The sequence below is a fragment of the Equus przewalskii genome, chromosome 9, assembly GCF_037783145.1.
Source record: "Equus przewalskii isolate Varuska chromosome 9, EquPr2, whole genome shotgun sequence".
NCBI classification, from domain to species: Eukaryota; Metazoa; Chordata; class Mammalia; order Perissodactyla; family Equidae; genus Equus; species Equus przewalskii.
In genome coordinates, this window is record NC_091839.1 from 24,157,336 (window position 1) to 24,181,161 (window position 23,826).

Genomic DNA, 23,826 nt, shown 5'->3' on the forward strand with positions numbered 1-23,826 from the left:
GCAGGTTGCAAGGCCTGGCATGGAACAGGCCCTCAGTACAGGAATGGGGTCCAGTGCCTAGGAGACAACCTGGAGAGCCCACCCATTCCGTGATGGGCAGATCCTATTCTAGGATGCTAGATGAGCGTCTAATCTACAAATTCCGTTGCTGGGTGGCAGAGTGTAAGGGGTGGGGCCTCTTCCAAGGGGTAGCAACTGGTGTCTAAGAAGACAGATTGGCTTTGGGGGGACATATCCTATGGGATCGATGATTTCTAAAGGGCGTGTTTGATTTCTCAGGGGCCTGTCCCTCTCAGAGGTGGATCTCATGTTTAAGGGGCAGGGTTCCATTTAGATGGGACTTCCACCATCTCTGATTTTAAGGGTCATGCACTATCTAAAATTCTCAGGAGGGATGAAGAATCTGTCTCTATTTAGGGGCCTGCCCTAAGTCAGGGAGGGAGAAATCTCCATCTCTCTGGAGCCAAGGGTCAGAAAATGAGACGACAGTGATAGACAGGACGAGGTTTATTGGGGTCCTGGAGACATTGAGGAGTGGGACGAGGGGGTGAGGTCGAGGCTCACAGGGAGGAACCCTTTAGCCAAAATGGCCTTCCCCTTGGGGTTGGGAGGAACACAGAGACAGACGAACTGACAGATGAAGAGAAAGACCGACAGGAGCTACAGCAGAGTGGGAGAGAAACCCCAATGTCCTCCACCTCCCACTCAGATGAGTTCACAGGATGGGGATGATGTGGACCGGTCCACTCTCTAGAGGAAGGGGAGGAGTGTCTGCCATATTCTAAGGAGGATGTGGTGCAGGCCCTAACCTGGACCAGCCTATTCCAGTGGACAGGGGTGTGTGTATCTGGATCAGTCCATCCTACTGGGCGGGGGGATTTCCAACCAGCCTATTCTAGCGTTTGAGGGTGGGGAAGCTCATTAGGGTTTATCCATTCCGCAGTAGGGGAGAGAGACCTAATTGGGAAGGGGCGTTGAGGGCAGGGGGCATCTACCCTGGTCCTCTTTCCGCATAGGGAATGAAATGGGGCGTGGGGGAGGGGAAGGCAGATTCCGACTATATCCATTTTCTGGGGGCACCAGTGACTGGTGGGTAGCATTTGGAGGGGATCCAGGGAAACTCGGGGACATGGTCCCCCACATTCTCCAGATCAAGGTCGTTGGGAATGATGGCTCTCAGGGGGAGGGACAGCCCTCCCTTGCGGGAGGGGTGCCCATCTGTAATTATTAGGGCCCTCAAGATGAGAAGTACTTGGGGAGACCCGTTTTTCATTCCTAGGTCCCCGCAGCTCAGGGGCCTGTTGATTTGGGGGTGCACAGCACGTATTCCAGGGGCCTCAAGCTCAGGAGTCTCCCCGTAGATCCGGGCCCCGAGGTGAGGACTGTCTCTGTTTATTTGCTGTCCCCCAGCTCAGGGGCCTGGGTCGGGGTTCGGTGGCTCCATCTCTCCAGCCGGGGTCCCCTCATCTGAGGGCCCGAGTCTGGCTTTGGGGGGGGTCCCCTGGCGCCGGCCCTGCGTCCAGCCCGGGGGAAGGGGCGTGGGGGGCCGCGTCAGTCCATGCCCCGGTGCAGCTTCAGGTGCCTAGAGAGGTTGCTGAGCGTGATGAAGCCCTTGCCGCAGATGTGGCAGGGGAAGGGCCGCTCGGTGCCGTGCAGCAGCCGGTGGCGCTTGAGGTAGCACTCGTGGCGGAAGAACTTGCCGCACTCGAGGCACGGGAACGGCTTCTCGCCCGTGTGCACCAGCACGTGCCGCTCCAGGTCGCGCGGCGAGCGGAACAGCTTCTCGCACTCGGAGCAGCCGAAGATCTTCTTGCCGCGGCCCGAGCCGGACGCGGGCTCCCCGGGCGCGGGCTCCCCGTCTGGGGCCGCCGCGGCCGCCTCCGCGCCGCCGCCCTCGCCGTGGCTGGCGCGCCGGTGCTCCTCCAGCGCCGCCAGGGCCGCGTACAGCGCCCCGCAGTGGCCGCAGCCGTAGGCGGCCGGGCCCGAGTGCGCCTCCAGGTGGCTGGCCAGCGCCGGCGCGGACGCGAAGAAGGTCCCGCAGTCGCACTGGTACAGGGTATCTTCCGACGGCTCGGCCGCGGCCGCGGGCGCAGGGGCCTCCCCGCCGCCCTCGGGCAGCAGCGCCCCCAGCTCGGGCACGCCGCCCCCCGCGCGGCCCCGGAGCGGCCCGCCGTCCCAGGCCGGTTGGGCGTCCCCTGCCTCCGCTGCGCCCCCCTCGCCGGCTGTCTCGGGCCCGGCGGCGGCGCCCCCCGAGGCCCAGGCCTGCGCGGGGGGCGCGCCGGGCCCCTGCAGGTCGTGCGTCAGCTTGTGCCGCTCCAGGAGCGCCGGGGCGTTGAAGTCGCGCTCGCAGCGCGGGCACTTGAAGGGCTTCACGTCGGTGTGCGCTGCCCAGTGGGCCGCCAGCTCGCGGCCGTGGTCGAAGCGCCTGGCGCAGGCGCCGCAGGCGAATGGGGGCAGCGAGGCCGCCGCTGCAGCTGCCGCCTCCGCCAGCCCCCAGCTGCCCGGGCCCGCGCCTGCCCCCTCCGGGCCCTCTCCGCCGCCGGTCCCCGAGCCCCCGCACACCGAGCAGGGCCCCACGTTGCAGCAGACCGAGCAGGGTGCGCTCAGGGCCGGCAGGCCTGGGCCGGGCTGCAGCGGGGACGGGAGCACCCCCCGGTGCTGGCGCTTGAGGTGGCGGCCCAGGCTGGAGCGTGAGGAGAAGCGGAGCTCGCAGACCAGGCAGCAGTAGGGCTTCTCACCAGTGTGGACGACCTGGGAGGGTGGGAGGGAGAGCACAGCATCAGGGCTGAGGGTCTAGCCCACAGGACAGATTCCTGGACTCCCAGAGGGATGCGGCCCGCGCTGCCTGCCACGCCTACAGGGCCAAGACCCAGCTTCAAGCTTCTCACTCTCGTTCTCTGCTTTGGGCTGTGCTAGCATGCTTTTAGTTCCTCCAGCCTCAGGACCTTTGCACGTGCTGTTCCCTCAGACTGGGAAACTCTTCCTCCCCACTCTTCCTAACTCCTACTCATTTTCAACAAGCCCATCTAGGAGTTTGGGACTCTCTGGGAAGGTGGCTAAGTACGAGGGCTCTGAGCACCGACAGACCTGGGTTCGAATCCCATCTCTGCCTTCTACCCTCAGTGAAAACTTGGATAAGGAACTGCATCTCTGGGACTCTGCTTTTCTCCTCTGTAAAATGGGCACAATGAGATGTGCCATCTCACAGCCTTGCTATGAGGATAGGGCAAAATCATCACAAAATAACTACTGAATTCCTAGAAACTAGAATTATTATTGACAAACTTCCCCATGTCCTATGGATGTCCTCTAAACCAGTCGATGTTTGGGGGGAGGTGGAGAGGGCCTTTCATAATCCCCTGGGGTGGGAGGTAGCTTTTCAAGGTAAATGTCCAACTTTCTAGAGCAAAACTGTCTGATAGAACTTTCTGCCATGATGGAAATGTTCTATATCTGTACTGTCCAAAATGGCATCCACCAGCCACATGTGGCTATTGAGCCTTGAAATGTGGCCAGTGAGACCGTGCCTCACAGAGGTCTCTATCGATATTGGCCCTTGTTGTTTATTTAAGAGTCCTGCAGTAGCAGAGACAGATCTGAACACACAGTCCTATTGACTGGTAGTGTCTGCCTGGAGAGCTGTAGGGAGAGCTGTGAGGCTGGATGTGGAGTGCAGTGCTTGATTAGTCATGCCTACCAGGGGCATGGATCTGAAGAAGGGACTGGGAGTGGTACCCTTTGCCACTCTGACTCTAGATGTGGTGATGTGACAGGAGTACCCTGTGGGTGCAGTGAACTCTATCCTGTCACTGATTTTCTTCTCTCTCCACTCTGACTTTTTGACCCAACATGGTTGCGCTGGCCTCAGGACCTTTGTATGTGCTGTTCTCTCTGCCTGGAAGGCTCTTTCCAATGACAGGCTCTTCTCTTGTCCTGTAAGTCTCAGTTTATCTCTCAGCTCCTCGAAAATCCTCCCCTGAATCTAGGCCCCTGGTTGGCCACATTATTCTCTCATTGCACCCACCCTCTCTCTTCAGAGCTTATGGCTCATGTCACACTTAGTATCTACATCGGGTTGGGTGTTGTCTGTCTCCCCATCAGGTAAGGGTGGTGAAAATAGGGACCATATTGAATTTGGTCCAGAATCTGGCACAGAGTAGGTGCCACAGGCCCAGTAGGATCTCCCACTTTCTCCTGGGCCACCCTGTCCCTGGTGCTCTGTGCTCCAGCCACACCAGCCTTTCTCCAGCTCCTCAGAAGCCTGCCTCGCTTCCTGGAGAGTGCACATCCTGCCCCCGAGGCTGGAAAGCCCTTCCTGCCTGCACCGTGCCGCTGCCTGGTTACTGCCCTCCCACTCCTCAGAGGCGGCCCGTCCATCACCTCTTTCTTCAGAAAACCACCACCATCCCCAGCCCCGACCCAGACCACTTCAGGTCTCTTGTATTAGCCTCGGAATACAGTTACCCTCTGCCCTCACATGTCTCAATTACAATTTGACATTTATTAACCTGGTTGTTGCATTAATGTTTCCCTCACTAGACTCTTGGCTCTGGGAGGGCATGAAAGGGGTGGACCGTGTCTGTTTGTCTCGTCTCTTTTTTAAAGAGCCTAGCACTGAGCCTGCATACGGTAGGTGCTCCTTAAATGCTCAGTTGTATTATAACCTACCAGTGGGCAGGGGTGAGACCTCAGAGGGCTGTGAATGTTACATCAAGTTAAGGAGCTCCCCCGTCATCCTAAGGATCAGGGGTTTTGGGGGGCGGGGGAGGTGTTCCTGGTCACTCTGTGACATTCGCAGAGGCTGAATGTGATGGGGAGAGACAAGAGGTAGGAAGATCACTTAGAAAGTTGGGGCCAACATCCAGGATGTGAGGTCGTGAACTAAGACAGATGCCACAGGGTCAGAGAGGAGGGGACAAGTGTGAAAGACCAATGATATGTCTGGTTTTACTTACCCTCGTAGCGTGAGTGTCTGGCACACAGAATGATATCCCAGCTCCTTACAACAGCCGGGAAGGTTGTACGTGACTTCCACCTCACCTCCTCCTGCTCTGCCCCAGGCTCGCTCCACCCAACCACACAGTCTCCCATCACTTCCTTGAACACACCAAGCTTCTTCCCACCTCAGGGCCTCTGCACTTGCTATTCCCTCTGCCTGGAATGCTGTTCCCATGCCGGACTCCTGCTCATACTTTAGTCTCAGCTCAAATATCACCCTGCCCTGACCTTCCCCACCTTGTCCGGTAACTCATAGCTGTCCACTCTACTCTTGACATTGACTTCTTGTTCTTTTTAAAAAATTTTCTTCCCAACACTTCTCCCTTTCCAGAACATTCTGTCTGTGCATTTGCTTCCTTGTTGATCATCTGCCTAGCTACTGACCACCTCCAATGGAATGTCAGTTCTCCAAAGGGACAGACTTAATTGATTTCACCTTGGTGACCAGGTGTTGGGAGCAGGGAAAGCATTCAATAATCACTGAACGAATAAATTTGTTTCTTTTTTCTTTTGCTGAGGAAGATTCACCCTGAGCTGACATCTGTTGCCAGTCTTTCTCTGTTTTGTATGTTAGCTGCTGCCAGAGCATGGCCACTGACACATGAGTGGTGTAGGTCTGCCCCAGAAGCAAAGAGCTCTGAACTTAACCACTAGGCCATGGGGGCTGGCCCTGGTAAATCTATTTTTAAAAACGGTAAGCGAATGATAAAGAAAATTGCAGATGCTGGGGTGTTGGGGTATGAGCAGGGGAGGAGAGAAGCGTACAGGTGCAGTGCGTTTCCGGTGAACGGTTCACTTCGTGCGGCCCAGGGGCCGGCCTGCGGGACTCACCTGGTGGTGCAGCAGGCCGGTGGAGTCTCGGAACCCCTTGGGGCAGGCGGAGCAGCGGTAGGGCCGCTCGCCGGTGTGCGAGCGCAGGTGGTTGGCCAGGTTGAAGCTGTGCTTGAAGCCCTTGCCGCAGCGCGGACACGCGTGGGGTTTGAGCGCAGTGTGCCGGGCGAAGTGGCGCCGCAGGTCCGAGCGGTAGCGGAAGCTCTTGCCACACTCACTGCAGTGAAACGGCACGCGGGGGGCGGCAGCGGGCGGCGCGGGGGCCGGGGCCGGGGCGGGGACCGGGGGCGCTGGCAGCGGGGCCTCATCCATGGTGGCGCGGCGCGAGGGCAGCGGCTCTCTGGGGCAGGGGGAGACAGGGAGGGCGGGTGAGGGAGTCACCTCCCCATCAGCGCTGCCCCACCAGGCTCCTTGGACTCGCAGACCCGCAACCTGTCGCCTGGGAGCCACGCCCACCTCAAAGCCACGCCCACCTCAAAGCCACGCCCACTGCCCTTTAAGCTCCTCCCACTCTCCTTCAAACCCTTCTCCCACTTATTTTCCAATCGCCATAATCACCGCCTAGTCGCTTCTTCGTCACTGAGTGTTTTGAAGCCTCTCCCCCTCTTTTCGAACGGACCACTGCTCCTCTCCAAGCCCCACCCACTGTGGGTAAGCCCCACCCCCTCTTGTTCAGGTCCCGCCTACTTCTTCCAAACTCGGCACACTGTTCCCCGAGCCTCTTGTATTCCTTTGACAAGTCCCTTGCCCTCCGAAAGCCCCTCCCACTCTTCTTTGAAGACGAAAGCCATCTTCAGAGGAAGATACACGTTCTTATTGAATTAGAGGACAAAGATGTGGGGCTAAGCACACTTGAGTGAACCTTCCAGGGCGCCCAGAGCTAGCCCTGGAACCTCGGATAAAACCAACTGAAATTCTTTCCGTGCGCAAAATGGGGATAATAGGAGAACCTACCTCATGGAGTGGTGGTGAGGACTAAGCAAAATTGTGGCAATGTGTGCTGCGTGCTTACTTAGGTGGGCGCACAGCAGACTCAACAGGTAGGCTGTTTTGATTACTACTATCCGCGAAGTTCCTCCGAGATCCCTCTTGGAGTCCCACTATCTCTTCACTAAGATCTGCCTCCAAAACCCCACTCAACTTTTCCCTTCAACCCAGCCTCTAAACAAAGCTCAGTCCTTTCCAAGATCCCCTCCACTTAACCCCTCTCACTTTCTCAGTCCCTGTGAGTCCTGCCCCATTTCGTCTAAGACATTTCACCTGCAGTGTAAAGAGGATATTTCCACCAAAACTCCCCAAATCACACGCCTAACCCACTCCCTCATTATGCCCACCACTTTCTCTAAGCTATACCTCCAGACAAGCTCCACCCCTTCTACTCTAAGCTCCTCCCACCTTCGCCCCGAGCCCCTTTCCCCACTCAGCCCCAATTCAGACCCTCAACCAAGGGCCGTCCTACCATTCTCTTTGAGCCACGCCCCTTTACCAAACCCCACCCCTTCGCCTAAGCCCCTCCCACTTTGCGCCCACAGCTCCGCTCCCTCTAACAAGCCCCGCCCACTTCCAGTCTAAGCCACGCCCGCTCAGGCTCCTCCCAGCCATTGCTCCGCCCCAGCAGTTACTAAGCCCCGCCTCCTCCCCACCCGGTAGCCTGCGGGGCCGGCCCCCCCTCCTCAGTCGGCTCAAGGACCCAGGCCCCTAGAGCCGGCCTTTTGTGCCCCTCCCTCGTGTCCCTAAAAGGTGCGGCCCCAGGCGCCCGGGGAGGGGGCAGGTCAGGCGAGACCCGCGGCCGGGCGAGTCCACCTCGCTCGTACGGAGCGGGGGTTCTGGAGCCCTGGGGCGGCCCCGGGAGGCCGGGAAAGTCAGTCGGCTTTCCTCTTTAATTACTTACACCTCCCTCTGGGCGCCGACATTTTGGGCAGCGGGGGCAGCGTCACTTCCACCCGGGGGGCCCCTCGACTTCCGCCTCGGCTCCCTTCTCCCCCGCACTCCCCCTTTCTCCCGCCCTCTTGGCTTCCCCCTCCCGGCCGCCCGCCCTTGTGCCTCTTTCCCGTCCCTTTCCCAGCACTGGGGGTTAGAGAAGCCGGCTTGGCGCCATCTTGGGTGAGGGCAGGGAGAAGGGGCGGGGCTTCGGGTGACCCCCGGCGCCATACAGACTAAGGGCAACAGGCTCGGCGCGAGGCTCCTCCCCGCCGTGTCATCGCTGGCGGGTGATAACGCAGCTAAGGACATATTCGATTTCCTTTTCGCAGCCTCAGGCTCCTCGTGAGTAGGAAGTAGAGTTGCATCCGGAGAAAAGACAAATCGAAGTTGCCCGACTGCGATACAGAGATAGGACGAAAGAGCAGGCTCCATCTTGTGTTTAGCCTTCCAGTGGGCTTTGAAGCCTATCAGGCGCCATGTTAATTACGGGAACGAGCAGCCATTTTCCCGTTCCTCATCCTTTCGGTACCTGTCTTTGATTGGGTCACCGGCTGGGAGCTTTGTGGGAGGAAAGACATTGCTACGTGGTTGGGGATGTGCTGGTGGGGTTATTTCCCGCAAGGGGCCAGCAAGGGCGATGGGTGCGCAGGCGCAGTTTGCGGGAGTGGACGTGACCGGTCCTTAGGACCCAGCGCGTCCCCTTTGTTTCCCGCGGGCGCGGGCCCGACGGGGAGGGGAAGGAGGAGGGGGAGGGGAGGGCGGGGCCGCCGGGCGTCCGCTCCGAGGGGTGGGGCCGTCCCGCGCGCGCGCCGCCGAGGGGCAGGGCCCCCTGGCCCCCGCCCCTTCCCACGCGCCAGCCCCGTCGCCCCCCGCGCGCGCACACTCGCGAGCCCCGGCGACATGCAAATGAGGTACCCGAGAGGCGGGGGGCGCGGGCGGGGGGAGGGGAGCGGAGGGAGGGGACGCCCGGGGCCGCGCGCTCGTGCAGCGCGCCCCCTACACCTGCTCCCGCTCCCGCGCTCGCCCCGGCGCGCGCGCCGACCTCGCGCCCCGTGGTGCCGGCCCGGGCGCGCGCGCGCAGACCCCCTTCCTGGCGGCCCTCGCCGTCCGCGGCCCGGCGCTGCTCATTGGCCGCCGCCCCCGCAGGGCCCGCCCCGCGCTCGGGGCCGACGGGCGCGCGCCTGCACGGGGCGGACGGAGGGCGAGGGGCGAGGGCATCGTTCCAGAGACCCAGGTTCTAGTCCAGCCCCCTCCCACCGGAGGGCACCCTGTGATCATGGAAAAGTGGCTGCCCCTCTCTGGACCTCAGTCTATGTGCCTGTTCCGAGGGGGTGCAGTGGTACCTGCAGCCTCTGCTCCTGATTGCACCTGTGCCTCCTTTTCCCTCCCCTTTATTACACCCCAGTCCCCTGATCCCAGGCTCTGATGATGATGATGGGGGGCGTGATAGCAGTTTATTGAGTGCTTACTGTGTGCCATCCGACAACCTTGTTATATCCGTTTTACAAAGGGGAAACTGGCTCAGAGAGGCAAAGCCACTTGTTAATTAGTGGCAGAGCTGGATTCTAACCCAAGACCAAGGGACCCCATGATGTCTCCTTGGGTCCACTTCTTATCCCTCCCTGGGCCATTGGGGTCCGCAAGATCTGGTTTGAGTCTTGGCCCTGCTGCTTACTGGCAGAGGGAGGGTGGGCATCTGACTTGGCTTTCTGGTGCCTCGGTTTCCCCATTTGCAAAATGGGGGTGATTTACCCTTATTCAGAGGGTCGGTGTGGGGCTTAGCTACTCACCAAGATAGTAAGAGCTAACGTCCCCTAAGTGCTGCCTGGTACTGAGCACTTGGCTTTATGCGTATTATCCTTAGCACGTTGCCTGTAGGTGGAACTATTCATCCTGTTTTGCAAAAGGCTTAACTGAGGCTCAGAGAGGTGAGTACCTTGTCCAGGGCGGTTCAAAGAGTAAGTGGGGCTGGCCCCAGTGGCGCAGCGGTTAAGTTCACACGTTCCGCTTTGGCGGCACGGGGTTTGCCCGTTGGGATCCCGGGTGCGGACATGGCACCGCTTGGCAAGCCATGCTGTGGTAGGCATCCCACATATAGAGTAGAGGAAGATGGGCACAGATGTTAGCTCAGGGCCAGTCTTCCTCAGCAAAAAGAGGAGGATTGGCAGTAGTTAGCTCAGGGCTAATCTTCCTCAAAAAAAAGAGTAAGTGACAGACTCGGGAAGCGAACCCAGAACCTCTCACTCTGGAGCCCAGACTATTAACAGCTCCAAAAAATTTCCTCCTTCACGCCTCAGGGCCAAGCACCACCCGAAACCAGTGCCTTTCTTCTTCCAGACCCCTTTTCTTTTCTTCTTGGAAGACCCTCCCCCTCCCATTCTGCCAGATAGGAGTGGGGACAAAAACATTTCAGAGGCCTGTATGGCTCTGGGGTTTTATGGGCTCTCAGTTTTGAGGATCGCAATACTAACCTGCACCCTCTGTTGGGACTCTACCCTCCCTGGACGATTTTCCATTATTTTGGCTCAAGTTGACCCTGAACGTCTAGATCCAGGGGAGGGGTCAGGGAGGCTTACGGTGTACCGTGGGGCTGGGGGCAGTGCTTGCTTACCAGGTGGTACAGAACTATCCTGCTATTTTACCCACCAGCGTGACTATAATTACGTGTCGAAGTGAATGTCAGCCATGCCCAGGTCAAGAGACTCGGACCCAGGGATGGCGAGGCGTTGGGGGACAAGGGGTGCTCCAGACCCTCCCCGCACTGACGGCTGCCCCCTCTCTCCTCTTAGCCCGGCTCCAGTGCCCAGACCCAAGCCCCCCACTGCTCAATGGACACCCCCAGCCCAGACCCGTTGCCTTCGCCTTTGCCCGGGGAGGAAGAGAAACCTCTGGCCTTACCTCCTCCTGTTCCCCGGGGCCGCCGAGGCCGACGTCCTGGGGGGCCCACCTCCTCGAATCGGACGCTCAAGGCCTCCCTCCCTCGCAAGCGGGGCCGCCCCCCCAAGTCGGGGCAGGAGCCCCCGCTGGCGCAGGGGGTGACAGCCCCCGTGGGCAGCGGCGGTGGCAGCGACCTCCTGTTGATCGATGATCAGGGTGTGCCCTACACAGTCTCTGAAGGGTCAGCGGCAGGCGGGCCTGAGGGCTCTGGCCCTAAGAAGGCCCCGCACTTCTGCCCGGTGTGCCTGCGGGCCTTCCCCTACCTCTCCGACCTGGAGCGCCACAGCATCTCGCACTCAGAGCTGAAGCCGCACGAGTGCAAGGATTGCGGCAAGACCTTCAAGCGGTCCAGCCACCTGCGGCGGCACTGCAACATCCATGCCGGCCTGCGGCCCTTCCGCTGCCCGCTGTGCCCCCGCCGCTTCCGCGAGGCGGGCGAGCTGGCCCATCACCACCGCGTCCACTCCGGGGAGCGCCCCTACCAGTGCCCGGTCTGCCGGCTGCGCTTCACGGAGGCCAACACTCTCCGGCGCCATGCCAAACGCAAGCACCCTGAGGCCATGGGGGCACCCCTGTGCCCCCCGGACCCAGGGCCTCAACCACCGTGGGACGACGAGGGCATCCCGGCCACGGCAGGGGCTGATGAGGAGGAGTTGGAGGGCAAAGAGCTGGCCTGACCCACACCCCCAGCTACCGCTCCCCGGGCCGGGTTTAGAGCTGGGAGTTCGGCTGGTGCTGGGCCTGGGCTGGGAGGTCGGGACACTCTCCTGTCTGGCGGTCTTCCCGTTGTGGGAGGGGCTTGAGGGTGAGGACCTAAACTTCTGGTTCTTGCTGCCTCCTGCCATCTTCCCGCGGACTAACAGGCCCTTGGAGGCAGGGGCTGTGGAAATAAATCTCTGCCTACTGGCTTCCTGTGTGTGTTCAGTGATGGTAGCATGGCTGCCCCCCTTCTCCTCCCCTCAAATGTTTTTCCACTGCTACACCACCCCAAAAGGAGCACATGGAATTTGGGGAGACTCCATGTCTTGTGCCTCATTAACTCGGTGCCTTTGTCTCCTCTGCCATCTCCAACAGACCTCAAAGTACCCCCCATAAATATCCACTTTAAGTAAAACATTGAATCTTCTGTGCAAACGTGACCCTAGGTCCCCTTTCCCATGCCAGCCGGATTCCCGGAAATTCTGCAGTTACCGCTTTGCCCCATCTTTTTGTCTTGACCCTGTTTGCAAAGAAAAACTGAGTTGAGGGTAGTGGGCACGACTGACAGCTGTGGTAGGGCTTAGGTAGATGAGGGGGTGTGGCCCGGGGGGCGGGGCTGAGGGAGCAGGAGGCGGGGCTGGAACTGAGGGGCAAGGCTTATGGGGCAGGAGGTGAGAACTACGGGCGGGGCTTAGGAGAAGGTGCTGAGAACCGGAGTGGGGCTTAAGTTGGTTCAGAGGCAGGCGGTCAGAAAGTGAGAGAGCATTTAGAGGGAGTAGATAGCGTTTATCTGAAGGGAGAGGCTTCAAGGGGAAACTGCGGGAGAGCAAGGTGTCAGGAGAGGTGGGACTTAACTGTTAGGAGAAGATGCTGAGCCGTGGGCATTCAGGCTGTTCAGGCCAAGGGGAGAGAAGGAGGCACCTAAGAGAGGAGTAACTAAAGAAGTCCCTGAGAGAGGGGGAGTTAGTAGGAACGGCTGAGTAGAACTGGTCCTAACTGCTTAGGGGGTGGGGACCGAGTTAGGGGCGAGGCTTATAGACAGTATAGGAGGAGGCAGTGTAAAGTGTATTAGAGCTGTGGTTCTAACTTCAACCTGCGTCAGAATCACCTAAAGAGTACTTTACAAGACAGATCCCTAGGCCCTACCTTCGGGGTTTCTGGTTCAGAAGGTCTGGGGCAGGAGGCCTGAGAATTTCCGTTTGTAATAATTTCCCAGGTGCTGCTGCTGCTGGTCTCTGAACCATACTTTGAGAACCACCGACTTAAGGGAATGCTTTAGAGGTGCGAGGCAGAAATATCGCGCAGCTGTTAGAGGTGGAGCTTAAATGCTGTGGACGGAAGGTGCGGGGCTTAAGCGCAAGGGGGCGTGGTTCAGCCTAAGAGGCTGAGAGGCGGGGCCTAAGGAAAGAGGTGTGGCTGGGGGCGGGGCTTACGAGGGACTGATGGACTTCTAGAGAGTAGGTGCTTGGAGGTGCGGAAGAATGGGAGAGACTTCTTGAGACTGGGGCGAGGAGGACGAATTTTGAGACGATAGGCGGAGCTTATGGTAATTAAGCTCTGAAATATGCGTGATTTAGAACTGGGGGCGGGGCCTAAGTGTAGATTTACACGAGGGGCATGGCTCAACCGTATGTGCGGAGCGTGTGGGCGGAGCCCTTGGAAGAGGTGGGCGCTCAGGGCGCAGGCGCACTTTGGTCAGCTCGCCCACCGGAAGCGGCCAAGGCTCTTCCCTCCTGCGTCCCTGAGCCAGTGCGCAGGCGCACTTCCCTTTCCCGGTCGTCGCGACCGCCTCCTCTTTCCGCTCCTCCACGCCGGCGCCTCCGAGACGGGCGCGACTTCCGCTTCCGGGCGGGCCGGCGGGCGGGCGGCGCGGGGCAGCCGGGGAGGGGGAGGGGGCGGCACTTCCGGTCGGGCCCTCGGGTCTCCCCCGAGCGGCGGCGCCTCCTCCGCCTCCTCGGCCTCCTCCCGGCGGAGACCCCGGCGCCGGTGAGTGACGGGGCGCGTGGCCCGGGGGCCTGGGGGCAGCGAGGGCGGGGGGCCCCGCCCTGGCCCGCTCTGGTCCCCAGAACGTCCCCATCAGTGCTTCTCCCGCCAGGCCCTCGCCAGGGGGCCCCCAATCACTGCTCCCCCATAAGACCGCTCCAGATATCTCCCCATCAACGCCCCCATGTAGGACGGCTGCCAAGATGTCCTTATTCGTGGCGATCTCCCAGACTGCTGCCAGGGCCCCCCACTAATGCATTCTCATAGGATCCTTTCTGGATAGTCCCCCGTCATTGCTTCCTCCAGGACAGCCCCCAACATGCCACCAGCATTGCCTGCCCCCCATGCAGGGCAGCTACCCGTGAACCCTCCGTTAGCATCCCCTATAGGTTGCCTCCAAAGAATGTTGCATTAGTGCAACAGCCCCCCGTTATCTCTGTCCACACATAACAGCCTCCTAAAGCTCCTAACACCCCCCTCCGCAGAACACTCCCTTCCTTGGTGTAAAAATTCTTTTCTGGTCAGCGGCCAACAATGCCCTTTTTTCCTTCAGTCCCCTCAGTAATTTCCCTTGAGAATACCCCTTTCAGCCCCCCCGACCCTCCCCAAAGAACAGCTCCCTCTAGAGTTCTGCTCTCACACCCACATCCTCTCCCCCTTCAGGTAGAAATAGCTGCCTGTTTAGTCCCAGACTCCCATGGACTATTGCTGCCCCCCTCCTGCCGCACCCTTATCTGGATCAGCTCCTGTCTTCAGTCCATCTCCCAGAGAACAGTGCCCCCACTGGGAGGCTTTCCCCCTCTTAATTCTCCCTGGCCCTAACAACTCTCACCCTGACCTGCCACTTCTCACCCAGCTCTCCCTCCATCCTCCTGGACATGCTAGAGAAGACCCCCAGCTTCACTAGCACGTGACCTCTTTTTTCTCTAGGCATTCATTCATTCACTCGTTCTTCATTGAACTTAGTTCAGGCCATACACCTGTGAAGGAGAGAGAGGCACCCAGTCTTCCATCTTGTAGGGTTTTACAGTCTCATTGAGGAGACAGATCAAAAACAAGAAAATAAACAAGATAAATGCCGTCTTCTGCGTTCTCCGAGAGCCTGATGAGCAACTTCAGAGACGAAACCTGAGTTAGTATGCAGAGATCTAGGTGGCCTGTTCCAGGCAGAAGGAATAGCAAGTGCAAAGGCCCTGAGGTGTCATGATCATGGTGTGTAGAGGAGTGACAAGGGAGGCCTGTGAGGTTGGAGTGGAGGAATTGAAGGGAAGAACTGGGGGAGAAGGGGTTTGATCTCATAGGGCCTTGGAGGGGAAGGCATTTCGATCAATTATCTGGCCTATGTCAGCTCTACCAAGCCCAGAATTTTCTTTATTTGTTCATTGATTCATTGCTCAACAACTGTTTAATGAGCACCTCCTATACACTGGGGATGCAGCAGAGAACAAAATAGACAAGAATCCCTGTGCTCATGGAGTGCATATGCTAGTTCATGGGGCAGACAGTTAAAAAACAAAATCTGTGTCTATGTGTGAAGAAAATACAGTGGGATAAGGGTGTAGAGTTACAGGGGCTGCAGGGTCAGAGAGGGTGGCAGGAAGACCTCTTTCAAGAGAGTCTTGTTGTCATCTTGTCGTCCCAGAAAGCCTCACACCAAAAAGTGACACCTGTGTGTAACTCTCCCTCCTTGTGGACAGCTCTGCCCAGCCAGGGGGTCTTAACAGCTCCCTTCCCTGAAGAGGGCAGTGGTTAAGAGGATGGGCCCTGGATTCCACTAGTGTTTATCTCTCTGAGCAAACCACACCTTCTTTTCCTAGCCTCATTCATTCACTTATTTCGCAAATATTTTTGGAGACAGACACTGTTTCAGGTCCTGGGAATGGAGCAGTGAACAAAACAGATAAAATCCTCGCCTGCATGGAGCCCACCTTCTAGAGGGGAGGCTGCCACCAAGACAGACATAAGCAGAATATATGGTTTATTAGATGATGCTGACTGGAAAGGAGGGTAATGAGGCAGGCTGGGGAGACAGGAGTGTGGGTCTGGCGGATGGGTTACAGCGGTCATGGAGAGCCTCATTGAGCAGATGGCATTTGAGCAAAGACGTGAGGGAGTGAGAGAGGTGTATATGTGGAGTCAGAGCATTCCAGGCAGAAGCAACAGCCAGTGCAAAGGCTCTGGGGCAGGAATGGAGCTGGCATGTTAGAAGAGCAGCCAGGAGGCCATGGGGGCTGTGTACATTATAAGGACTTTGATTTTGAGTCAGATGGAGTCACTGAGGGTTTTGAGCAGATGAGGGACATGGTTTTGCCTTAGTCATCCTGTGTATAAATTATCTTATGAGTCTGTTGTGAAGTTTGAGTGAGGCAAGCAACATCAGGCACCTAGTACAGGCCCTGTGAGTGTTCAGTAAATGTCTGTGGCTAGGCCTGGGGTTCGGTGGCAGGAAAGTGGGTGGGGCAAAGTATGTTTCCAGTGTAAGGCGAATGGGTCCTTCCTTTATTTTGGAGGAATATTGAAAGACGGGACAACAGCATGCACTCTGGAGCCTCACCACCTGCCTTCAACTTCCGGCCCTGCTGCTCGTTAGTGGTATGACCTTAGGAGATTAATTTACCTCTCTTGCCCTCAGTCTCCTCCTCTGTTAAATAGGGTTAATAACTGTGACCATCTTTTAGGGTTATTGGGAAGATTCATTGAGTCAGCACATGTAAAAGAGTTAGAAGTGTATTGGCATGTAGAAAGCTCTGATTCAGTGTTACATGTTAGTATATGTCACCATTATTGTCATTAACAGACCAGAATTTCATCACAAGGCATCTTTGTTGCAGTGAAGTGGCCCGCAGGTCCTGACATCAGGGAGACCTGGAATCCAACACCTGCTTTCCCCTTTACTGGCTACATGACCTTGGGGAAATGGCCCACCCCTTCTCCTCAGTTTCCCCATTTATAAAATGGGACCAATGACCATACAGCACTATTGTGAGGCATCAGGGTGATGGTACCTATGAAACTGGTTGAACAATAAACATGAGCTGTTATGATTATGGCTGTGGTTGCTGTTGGACCCATGCCCCTTGGGAGGGGTTCCCCCCATCATGCCTCTCTGTGTGAAACCCTCCCACGACAGATCTTCTTTTAGAAAGACACCAGTTAAGGCCTAGGTCCCCTGAAAGAGGAACTGTCTCATTTCCCAGTGGAAATAATCGTGAGCCTGATGAATTCCCTGCTCCCTTCTCAGTGGCAGCCCTTCAGCCTCTGCCTGCCCTCCCCCTGGGCCCTCCTCATAACATCACTGCCCGCAGAATTCCTTCTCCTGGGGACTACCCCCCCCCCCATGTCAGCGTCATCTCTGCTAAATGTCCCCCTCCCCTCTCTTAAGGAGTTCTGGTCAGCTTAGTCTCATCCCTTTACTCGTTCAACAATTATTTATCAATATAGCCATTTACAGCTATAAATTTACCTCTGAGCACTGCTTTAGCTGCATCTCCTAAGTTTTGGTATGTTGTGTTTCCATTGTTATTCATCTAATTTTTTATTCATCTGATTTTTTGGTGTACCCATTGGTGATTTAGGTGGGTATTGTTTAATTCCCACATGCCAGCAAATATTTACGGGGCACCCACACTGTGCCAGTCTAGGTGCTAGGTGCTGGGGGCACAGTGGTGAACAAGACAGGCCAGGTCCTCGCTCTCTTAGGTGAGGAGGCCAGACAGTAAACACACCACAAAGGAAATGTACACAGTGAGTTGGTGGCAATGACCATGATGAAAAAATGCAGTAGGACGAGGGGCAGGCGAGTGATGGGGTGGAGGGTGTCACTTCTCTTGGACGTGACATCTGAGCAGAGGCCTGAAGGAGGCACTGAGGGAGCCTTGAGATCTGGGGAAGAATGTTCCAGGCAGAGGGCACAGTCTCACCACATCACTGCTCCGTCTGTTCAGGACGGTAACCACCTTTCCCTCCCACCAGCCCCATGTATAAATGCCCCTAATAACCCAGACAGCACCCCCAAATAAGGCTCCTACCCCCACACTTCCACCCCCACCTTCCTCCACCTCAGGGAACAACCCTGGTAAAACAACTCTGGGAGGGGCAGGGGTAGGTCGAGCTACAGACTTGCTGTGTCCTTGGGCAAGTCACTTGACTTCTCTGTGCCTCTGTTTTCTCATTTGTCCCACGGGGATAACAACAGTCCTTGTGTCCTGGTCTAATAGAGTCAGGGTGAGGATTCAGTGAGTGAGTACATGTGACGTGCTTAGAGTGGTGGCTGGCCTGTAGGAAATGCCCAGTCAACAGAGGCCATCATTACCCTGTGCTCTAATGGAGGTGGGCCAGGCCAGTGGCAGCTTTCCCAAGACACCTTCCCTCCCCTCTGCCATGCACCCGCATCGCTGCCCTCCTCCCCGTCACCCAGCCCCCTCCAGTGCTGGCTCTGTCTGTGGTTCCACCACCACCCTGGCCACGCCTTTGCTCCTTCCGGAGATCAGATTAACTAGAGGGGGTGTGAAGGGCATGGGATATTGAGTCTTGTCCAAGGACACCCAGAGCTGGTGGCTAAAAATATCAACCTCCAGGCGGGGCTGGAGGAGACACTCACCTTACACCTATGGGGGGAAAGAGCCAGTCGGGCAGATGGGGGCTGATGGGCCCTGGCCTTGGTGGGTCCACTGACCCCTACAGTGGGCTGGGCGCAGAGCCAGGCCCCCAGCGGGGAGGGCTGATGGCCCAGAAGCATGCTGGACCTCGGGGGCCCTTCTCCTGCTGGCTCCCCGCTGACTCAGTGGAGAGGTGTCTGAGGCCCCTGGGTGGGTCTGAGGCTCAGAGATCAACTGCAGGAGCCGAGGTTCCAGGGGGTGGGGTGGGGGCAGTTGTAGACAGCAGTCACCTGGGATGGACAGTCCTGTAAAGAAGGTGCCCAGAGAATGACTGCCATCGTGGAGGGCACAGGGAAAGCCCCCAGGGGTGAGGGCAGAAACCGGTATTCCTTGAGCCTCTGCCATCAGGCTCCACCCAGGTGTGACGTCACTGAAGGGGACTGAATGAGCTCTGCCTACGGGCATGTTTCCTGACCTCTGTCAGCCCGCTTAACTCCTCCTGCAGTCTCGGGGTGACCGCCCCCTTTTAGAAATGGCAAGTGTGGATCAGGAAGGAGATGGGGCTTGAACCAGGTCTGCCCAGGCCCTGGCCCCTGTTTTCCGCTGTATCAGGTGCCTCCTCTCAGTGCCAGCCCCCCTGCTGTAACTTGCTTCTGGCAGGCAAGCAGGTTCTTCCCAGTGTAGTAAAAGGACACACCCCTCCCCCACACTGACTTCATCTCGGGTGCCTTGGTTTTTCCTGACTTTCTACTACTGGTTCTTGGAGCGATGACAGTGGAATGCCTTCCCCTTACCTAGTGCTTACAGAGGGCCAGGAAGCATCCCCCTGAAGAGCCTGACATAGATAGCAGCCGTTTGAGGTAGGGATGTGCTTTGTCACTTCCATTTGTAGATGAGGAAATTGAGGCACAGAGAGGTTCAGGAACTGCCTGTGGTCACACAGCTTAGATTCAAATCTGGCATTCTGGTTCCAGGGGCTGTCTTCTCACCACTCTGATAGTACTATTACCATTTGTCAACGGCAAAACCTGAGGAGATGGAGAACAGAGAGCTGGTGTGTGTGTGTGTGTGGGGGGGGGGTGCAAGGCCTAAGAGAGTTGCACCTAAGGGTGCAGAGGCCTAAGAGAGTTTGCAAACAGCACTGAGAGCAGAGATTGGGGTGCTGGGAGAACCAGAGTCCGAGAAGGAGAGGAGGGCCTGCAGCCAGTCCTGGGGATAGAGGGTCGGGGAATGGATAGACAAGAATGTGAGGACCCTGGATAAGATGGGAGAGATGGAAGGAATCGGAGAGACAGGATGGAGATGAGGAGCAAAGAGGACACAGAGGAGGTGAGGGGTGGAGGAGGAGAGGTCTCTGGGCCGCGGACCAGGAGGAAGACTGCTCTCCGGGCTGGGAGGACAGAGGGAGGGGGGCCCCGGCGCACCGAGAGAGCCAGCGCGAGTCCTGTGTCCTCAGCCCCGTCCTCTTCTCCGCAGGGTCTCCCGTCTCCCACCCCGCCCGAGATGGAGGCAAACCCAGCGGGCAGCGGCGCCGGGGGTGGCGGGAGCAGCGGCATAGGGGGCGAGGACGGGGTGCACTTCCAGAGCTACCCCTTCGACTTCCTGGAGTTCCTCAACCACCAGCGCTTCGAGCCCATGGAGCTCTACGGGGAGCACGCGAAGGCGGTGGCGGCCCTGCCCTGCACCCCAGGGCCCCCGCCCCAGCCGCCGCCCCAGCCGCCGCCGCCGCAGTACGACTACCCGCCCCAGTCCACCTTCAAGCCCAAGGCGGAGGCGCCTTCCTCGTCGTCCTCGTCGTCGTCCTCGTCGTCGTCGTCGTCCTCCTCCTCGTCCTCTTCCCAAGCCAAGAAGCCCGACCCGCCCCTGCCACCCGCCTTCGGGGCCCCCCCGCCGCCCCTCTTTGACGCTGCCTTCCCCGCCCCGCAGTGGGGCATCGTCGACCTCTCGGGACACCAGCACCTGTTTGGGAACCTGAAGCGCGGAGGGCCGGTGTCCGGGCCGGCGGTGACACAGGGGCTGGCCACTCCCGCCGGGACCCCCGCACCGCTTCCTGCCCCCTCGCAGACCCCCCCGGGACCTGCCGCAGGGGCGGCCTGCGACCCCACCAAGGACGACAAGGGCTACTTCCGAAGGCTGAAGTACCTGATGGAGCGGCGCTTCCCCTGCGGCGTGTGCCAGAAGTCCTTCAAGCAGTCCTCGCACCTGGTGCAGCACATGCTGGTGCACTCGGGCGAGAGGCCCTACGAGTGCGGCGTCTGCGGCCGCACCTACAACCACGTCTCCAGCCTCATCCGCCACCGCCGCTGCCACAAGGACGTGCCGCCTGCTGCCGGGGGCCCGCCGCAGCCGGGCGCGCCCCTCCCGCCGCTGGGGCTCCCGGCGCCCGCCGCCAGCGCCCCCGCCGCCGCCCCCACCTCCGCGCCCTCGGGACCGCCCGCCACGCCCGCGGCGCCCGCCGCCTCGGCCGACGCGAATGCGGCCCCCGCCGCCCCAGCGGGTGTGGGGGCGCCCCCTCCGGTGGCGGGGGGCGGCGAGGGCCCCTTTGCCTGCCCGCTCTGCTGGAAGGTCTTCAAGAAGCCCAGCCACCTCCACCAGCACCAGATCATCCACACGGGCGAGAAGCCCTTCTCCTGCTCCGTGTGCAGCAAGAGCTTCAACCGCAGGGAGAGCCTCAAGCGGCACGTGAAGACGCACTCGGCCGACCTTCTGCGCCTGCCCTGCGGCATCTGCGGTAAGGCCTTCCGCGACGCCGCCTACCTCCTCAAGCACCAGGCGGCCCACGCGGCGGCGGGGGCCGCGGGGCCTCGGCCCGTGTACCCCTGCGACCTGTGCGGCAAGTCCTACTCGGCGCCCCAGAGCCTGCTCCGGCACAAGGCCGCCCACGCCCCGCCCGCCGCCCCCGACGCGCCCAAGGACGGGGCGGCCTCGGTCCCGCAGCCCCCGCCCACCTTCCCCCCGGGCCCCTATCTCCTGCCCCCCGACCCTCCCGCCACGGACAGCGAGAAGGCGGCGGCGGCCGCAGCGGCCGTCGTGTACGGTGCCGTGCCCGTCCCGCTCCTGGGGGCCCACCCGCTGCTGCTCGGCGGAGCGGGGACCAGCGGGGCCGGAGGCTCCGGCGCCAGCGTCCCGGGAAAGACGTTCTGCTGCGGCATCTGCGGGCGCGGCTTCGGGCGCCGGGAGACCTTGAAGCGCCACGAGCGCATCCACACCGGCGAGAAGCCGCACCAGTGCCCCGTGTGCGGGAAGCGCTTCCGCGAGTCCTTCCACCTGAGCAAGCACCACGTGGTGCACACTCGCGAGCGGCCCTACAAGTGCGAGTTGTGTGGCAAGGTCTTCGGCTACCCGCAGAGCCTCACCCGCCACCGCCAGGTGCACCGGCTCCAGCTGCCCTGCGCCCTGGCCGGGGCCGCCGGCCTCCCGGCCACCCAGGGGGCACCGGGAACCTGTGGCCCAGGCGGCTCGGCCACGTCCGCGGGCGCTGCCGATGGACTGAGCTACGCGTGCTCGGATTGTGGCGAGCACTTCCCGGATCTCTTCCACGTCATGAGCCACAAGGAGGCCCACATGGCGGAGAAGCCCTACGGCTGCGACGCCTGCGGCAAGACCTTTGGCTTCATTGAGAACCTCATGTGGCACAAGCTGGTCCACCAGGCGGCCCCTGAGCGCCTGCTCCCGCCCACGCCCGGCGGTCCGCAGCCCCCGGATGGCTCCAGCAGCACTGATGCGGCCAGCGTGCTGGACAACGGGCTGGCGGGAGAGGTGGGGGCAGCCGTGGCGGCTCTGGCAGGGGTGTCTGGGGGCGATGATGCAAGCGGGGCAGCGGTGGCTGGGGGCGGCGGGGGTGCCAGCTCGGGCCCAGAGCGCTTCAGCTGTGCCACCTGCGGCCAGAGCTTCAAGCATTTCTTGGGCCTGGTGACTCACAAGTACGTGCACCTGGTGCGGCGGACCCTGGGCTGCGGCCTCTGCGGCCAGAGCTTCGCGGGTGCCTACGACCTGCTCCTGCACCGCCGCAGCCACCGGCAGAAGCGGGGCTTCCGCTGCCCGGTGTGTGGCAAGCGCTTCTGGGAGGCGGCGCTGCTGATGCGCCACCAGCGCTGCCACACGGAGCAGCGGCCCTACCGGTGTGGCGTGTGTGGCCGAGGCTTCCTGCGCTCCTGGTACCTGCGGCAGCACCGCGTGGTGCACACGGGCGAGCGGGCCTTCAAGTGCGGCGTGTGCGCCAAGCGCTTCGCGCAGTCATCCAGCCTGGCGGAGCACCGCCGGCTGCACGCCGTGGCCCGGCCCCAGCGCTGCGGCGCCTGCGGCAAGACCTTCCGCTACCGCTCCAACCTGCTGGAGCACCAGCGGCTGCACCTGGGCGAGCGCGCCTACCGCTGCGAGCACTGCGGCAAAGGCTTCTTCTACTTGAGCTCCGTGCTGCGCCACCAGCGCGCGCACGAGCCGCCGCGGCCCGAGCTCCGCTGCCCCGCCTGCCTCAAGGCCTTCAAGGATCCCGGCTACTTCCGCAAGCACCTGGCGGCCCACCAGGGCGGCCGGCCCTTCCGCTGCTCCTCGTGTGGCGAGGGCTTCGCCAACACCTATGGTCTCAAGAAACACCGCCTGGCGCACAAGGCCGAAGGCCTCGGGGGGCCTGGAGCGGGGGCGGGCACCTTGGCCGGGAAGGATGCCTGACCCGGGGGTCTCCCATCCGCCACTCCAGTCAGATGTCCCCTTCGGGACTGGCCTCTCCCCGGGCGGCTGGTCAGATTCCTCCCCCTCCTCGTTGTTGCCCCGTCCGTCCTTCAGACCTTCGGACAGACTAGCCTCCTTCAAGGCGCACGCCGTACAAACTCAAGACTGAATCACTCCTTTCCTGGACCTCTCTGGCCCTCTTCTCATCCCACCAGACACTGAAGTTGATCCTCCGTCCACCCCCGTTTTGTCACCCTCATCGGCCCCCCGCCCCCACAGCATTCTGTCCCCAATAAGCCTCGGTGGAGATGGGTCTGAACTGCCCCTCTCCCTTCTTTTGGGCTCTGGCCAGACAGTGGAATATGAGCGGAGTGGAGAGAGCACGAGGGGTGACAGGGTGCTCTTTTGGATTGTCGGGGTGGGGGGGGGCGGGGCGGCAGACGCGGCTTGTACAGAGCGGAGAATAATAAATCTTATCAACAGGGCCGCTGGAGTTCTTTCTTGCATCCCAGGGAGAGGGGATTAAGTGCTGGCAAATGGAAGGTTGAGAACCTTTGTTTCTCTAGGATTTTGATTCCCTGGCGCCGCGCGCCTCACCCTCAGGCTCTCTACTTTTCCTCATTCACGTGGTATTTACTGAGGATTTGCCACATCCAAGCTGTAGTCTGTGAGTTGGGCAAATGGGGGATGAACAAGACAGGTAAGTTTCTGCTCTCAGGAACTGGCAACGTGCCTGGATTCCTTACCCTTCAAGTTGCTTTCAGCATTCGTTTACTCGGCCCCTTTTCCCCACAAAGTCCCCTGTCTGCGGGGGCCTTTGCTGGATGCTGGGGAAATGTGACTTGTACACCCTCCGGCCCTCAGGAGGATGGAAGAGAACTGGTGAGCTATTGCTATGTGGAAGCCTTGGGTGGACTCCCGTTTGTGATAAAGCTCACTCGCTTGTGCCTCCAGGATGATTTGGGGTTGCTTCAAAAGCCCTCATTTTGGTTCTGGCAACAGTGACATCTACACCCTGCGATGTGTGTTTAGTTATCTCATTTGTCAGAGGATGAGGCTGAGCTTCTGGAGAAGAAAGAGGCTCCGAGGACACCTAGCAAATCCCCGGTGGGACCAAGACTGCAGTCCCCGGCTGTCTTACGCTGAAACCTGAAGACAGAGCCGGTTCAGGGGGCGCTGCCTGGGA

The 23,826-nt window shown here is 59.8% G+C and overlaps 3 protein-coding genes across 11 annotated transcripts; 2 read left to right on the plus strand and 1 right to left on the minus strand.

The window, feature by feature from the left end:
• Nucleotides 1-492: 492 nt before the first annotated feature.
• FIZ1 (FLT3 interacting zinc finger 1) lies at nucleotides 493-8,184 on the minus strand. 2 transcript variants are annotated; one of them, XM_070633482.1, is made up of 3 exons: nucleotides 7,721-8,184; nucleotides 5,830-6,169; nucleotides 493-2,751 (listed from the first exon to the last, which is right to left on the minus strand). In XM_070633482.1, the coding sequence occupies exons 1-3, from the start codon at nucleotides 8,182-8,184 to the stop codon at nucleotides 1,552-1,554; spliced, it is 2,004 nt and encodes a 667-aa protein (XP_070489583.1). In that variant the 3' UTR covers nucleotides 493-1,551. The 2 variants fall into 2 exon arrangements, with proteins under 2 accessions (XP_070489583.1, XP_070489584.1); XM_070633483.1 differs by lacking the exon at nucleotides 7,721-8,184 and adding an exon at nucleotides 6,784-7,534.
• Nucleotides 8,136-11,597, plus strand: ZNF524 (zinc finger protein 524). Of its 4 annotated transcripts, none has more exons than XM_070633485.1 (3): nucleotides 8,144-8,277; nucleotides 9,617-9,680; nucleotides 10,542-11,597. In XM_070633485.1, the coding sequence occupies exon 3, from the start codon at nucleotides 10,581-10,583 to the stop codon at nucleotides 11,364-11,366; it is 786 nt and encodes a 261-aa protein (XP_070489586.1). In that variant the 5' UTR covers nucleotides 8,144-8,277; nucleotides 9,617-9,680; nucleotides 10,542-10,580; the 3' UTR covers nucleotides 11,367-11,597. The 4 variants fall into 4 exon arrangements, with proteins under 4 accessions (XP_008525392.1, XP_070489586.1, XP_070489585.1 ...); XM_070633486.1 differs by lacking the exon at nucleotides 8,144-8,277 and adding an exon at nucleotides 8,518-8,663; XM_008527170.2 differs by lacking the exon at nucleotides 9,617-9,680 and having other exon boundaries at nucleotides 8,136-8,277.
• A 1,217-nt stretch (nucleotides 11,598-12,814) lies between these two features.
• ZNF865 (zinc finger protein 865) lies at nucleotides 12,815-23,125 on the plus strand. 5 transcript variants are annotated; one of them, XM_070633488.1, is made up of 3 exons: nucleotides 12,815-12,934; nucleotides 15,882-15,963; nucleotides 19,446-23,125. In XM_070633488.1, the coding sequence occupies exons 2-3, from the start codon at nucleotides 15,907-15,909 to the stop codon at nucleotides 22,638-22,640; spliced, it is 3,252 nt and encodes a 1,083-aa protein (XP_070489589.1). In that variant the 5' UTR covers nucleotides 12,815-12,934; nucleotides 15,882-15,906; the 3' UTR covers nucleotides 22,641-23,125. The 5 variants fall into 5 exon arrangements, with proteins under 5 accessions (XP_070489589.1, XP_070489588.1, XP_070489593.1 ...); XM_070633492.1 differs by lacking the exon at nucleotides 12,815-12,934 and adding an exon at nucleotides 13,118-13,374; XM_070633491.1 differs by lacking the exon at nucleotides 12,815-12,934 and adding an exon at nucleotides 13,253-13,374 and having other exon boundaries at nucleotides 15,894-15,963.
• Nucleotides 23,126-23,826: the final 701 nt, after the last annotated feature.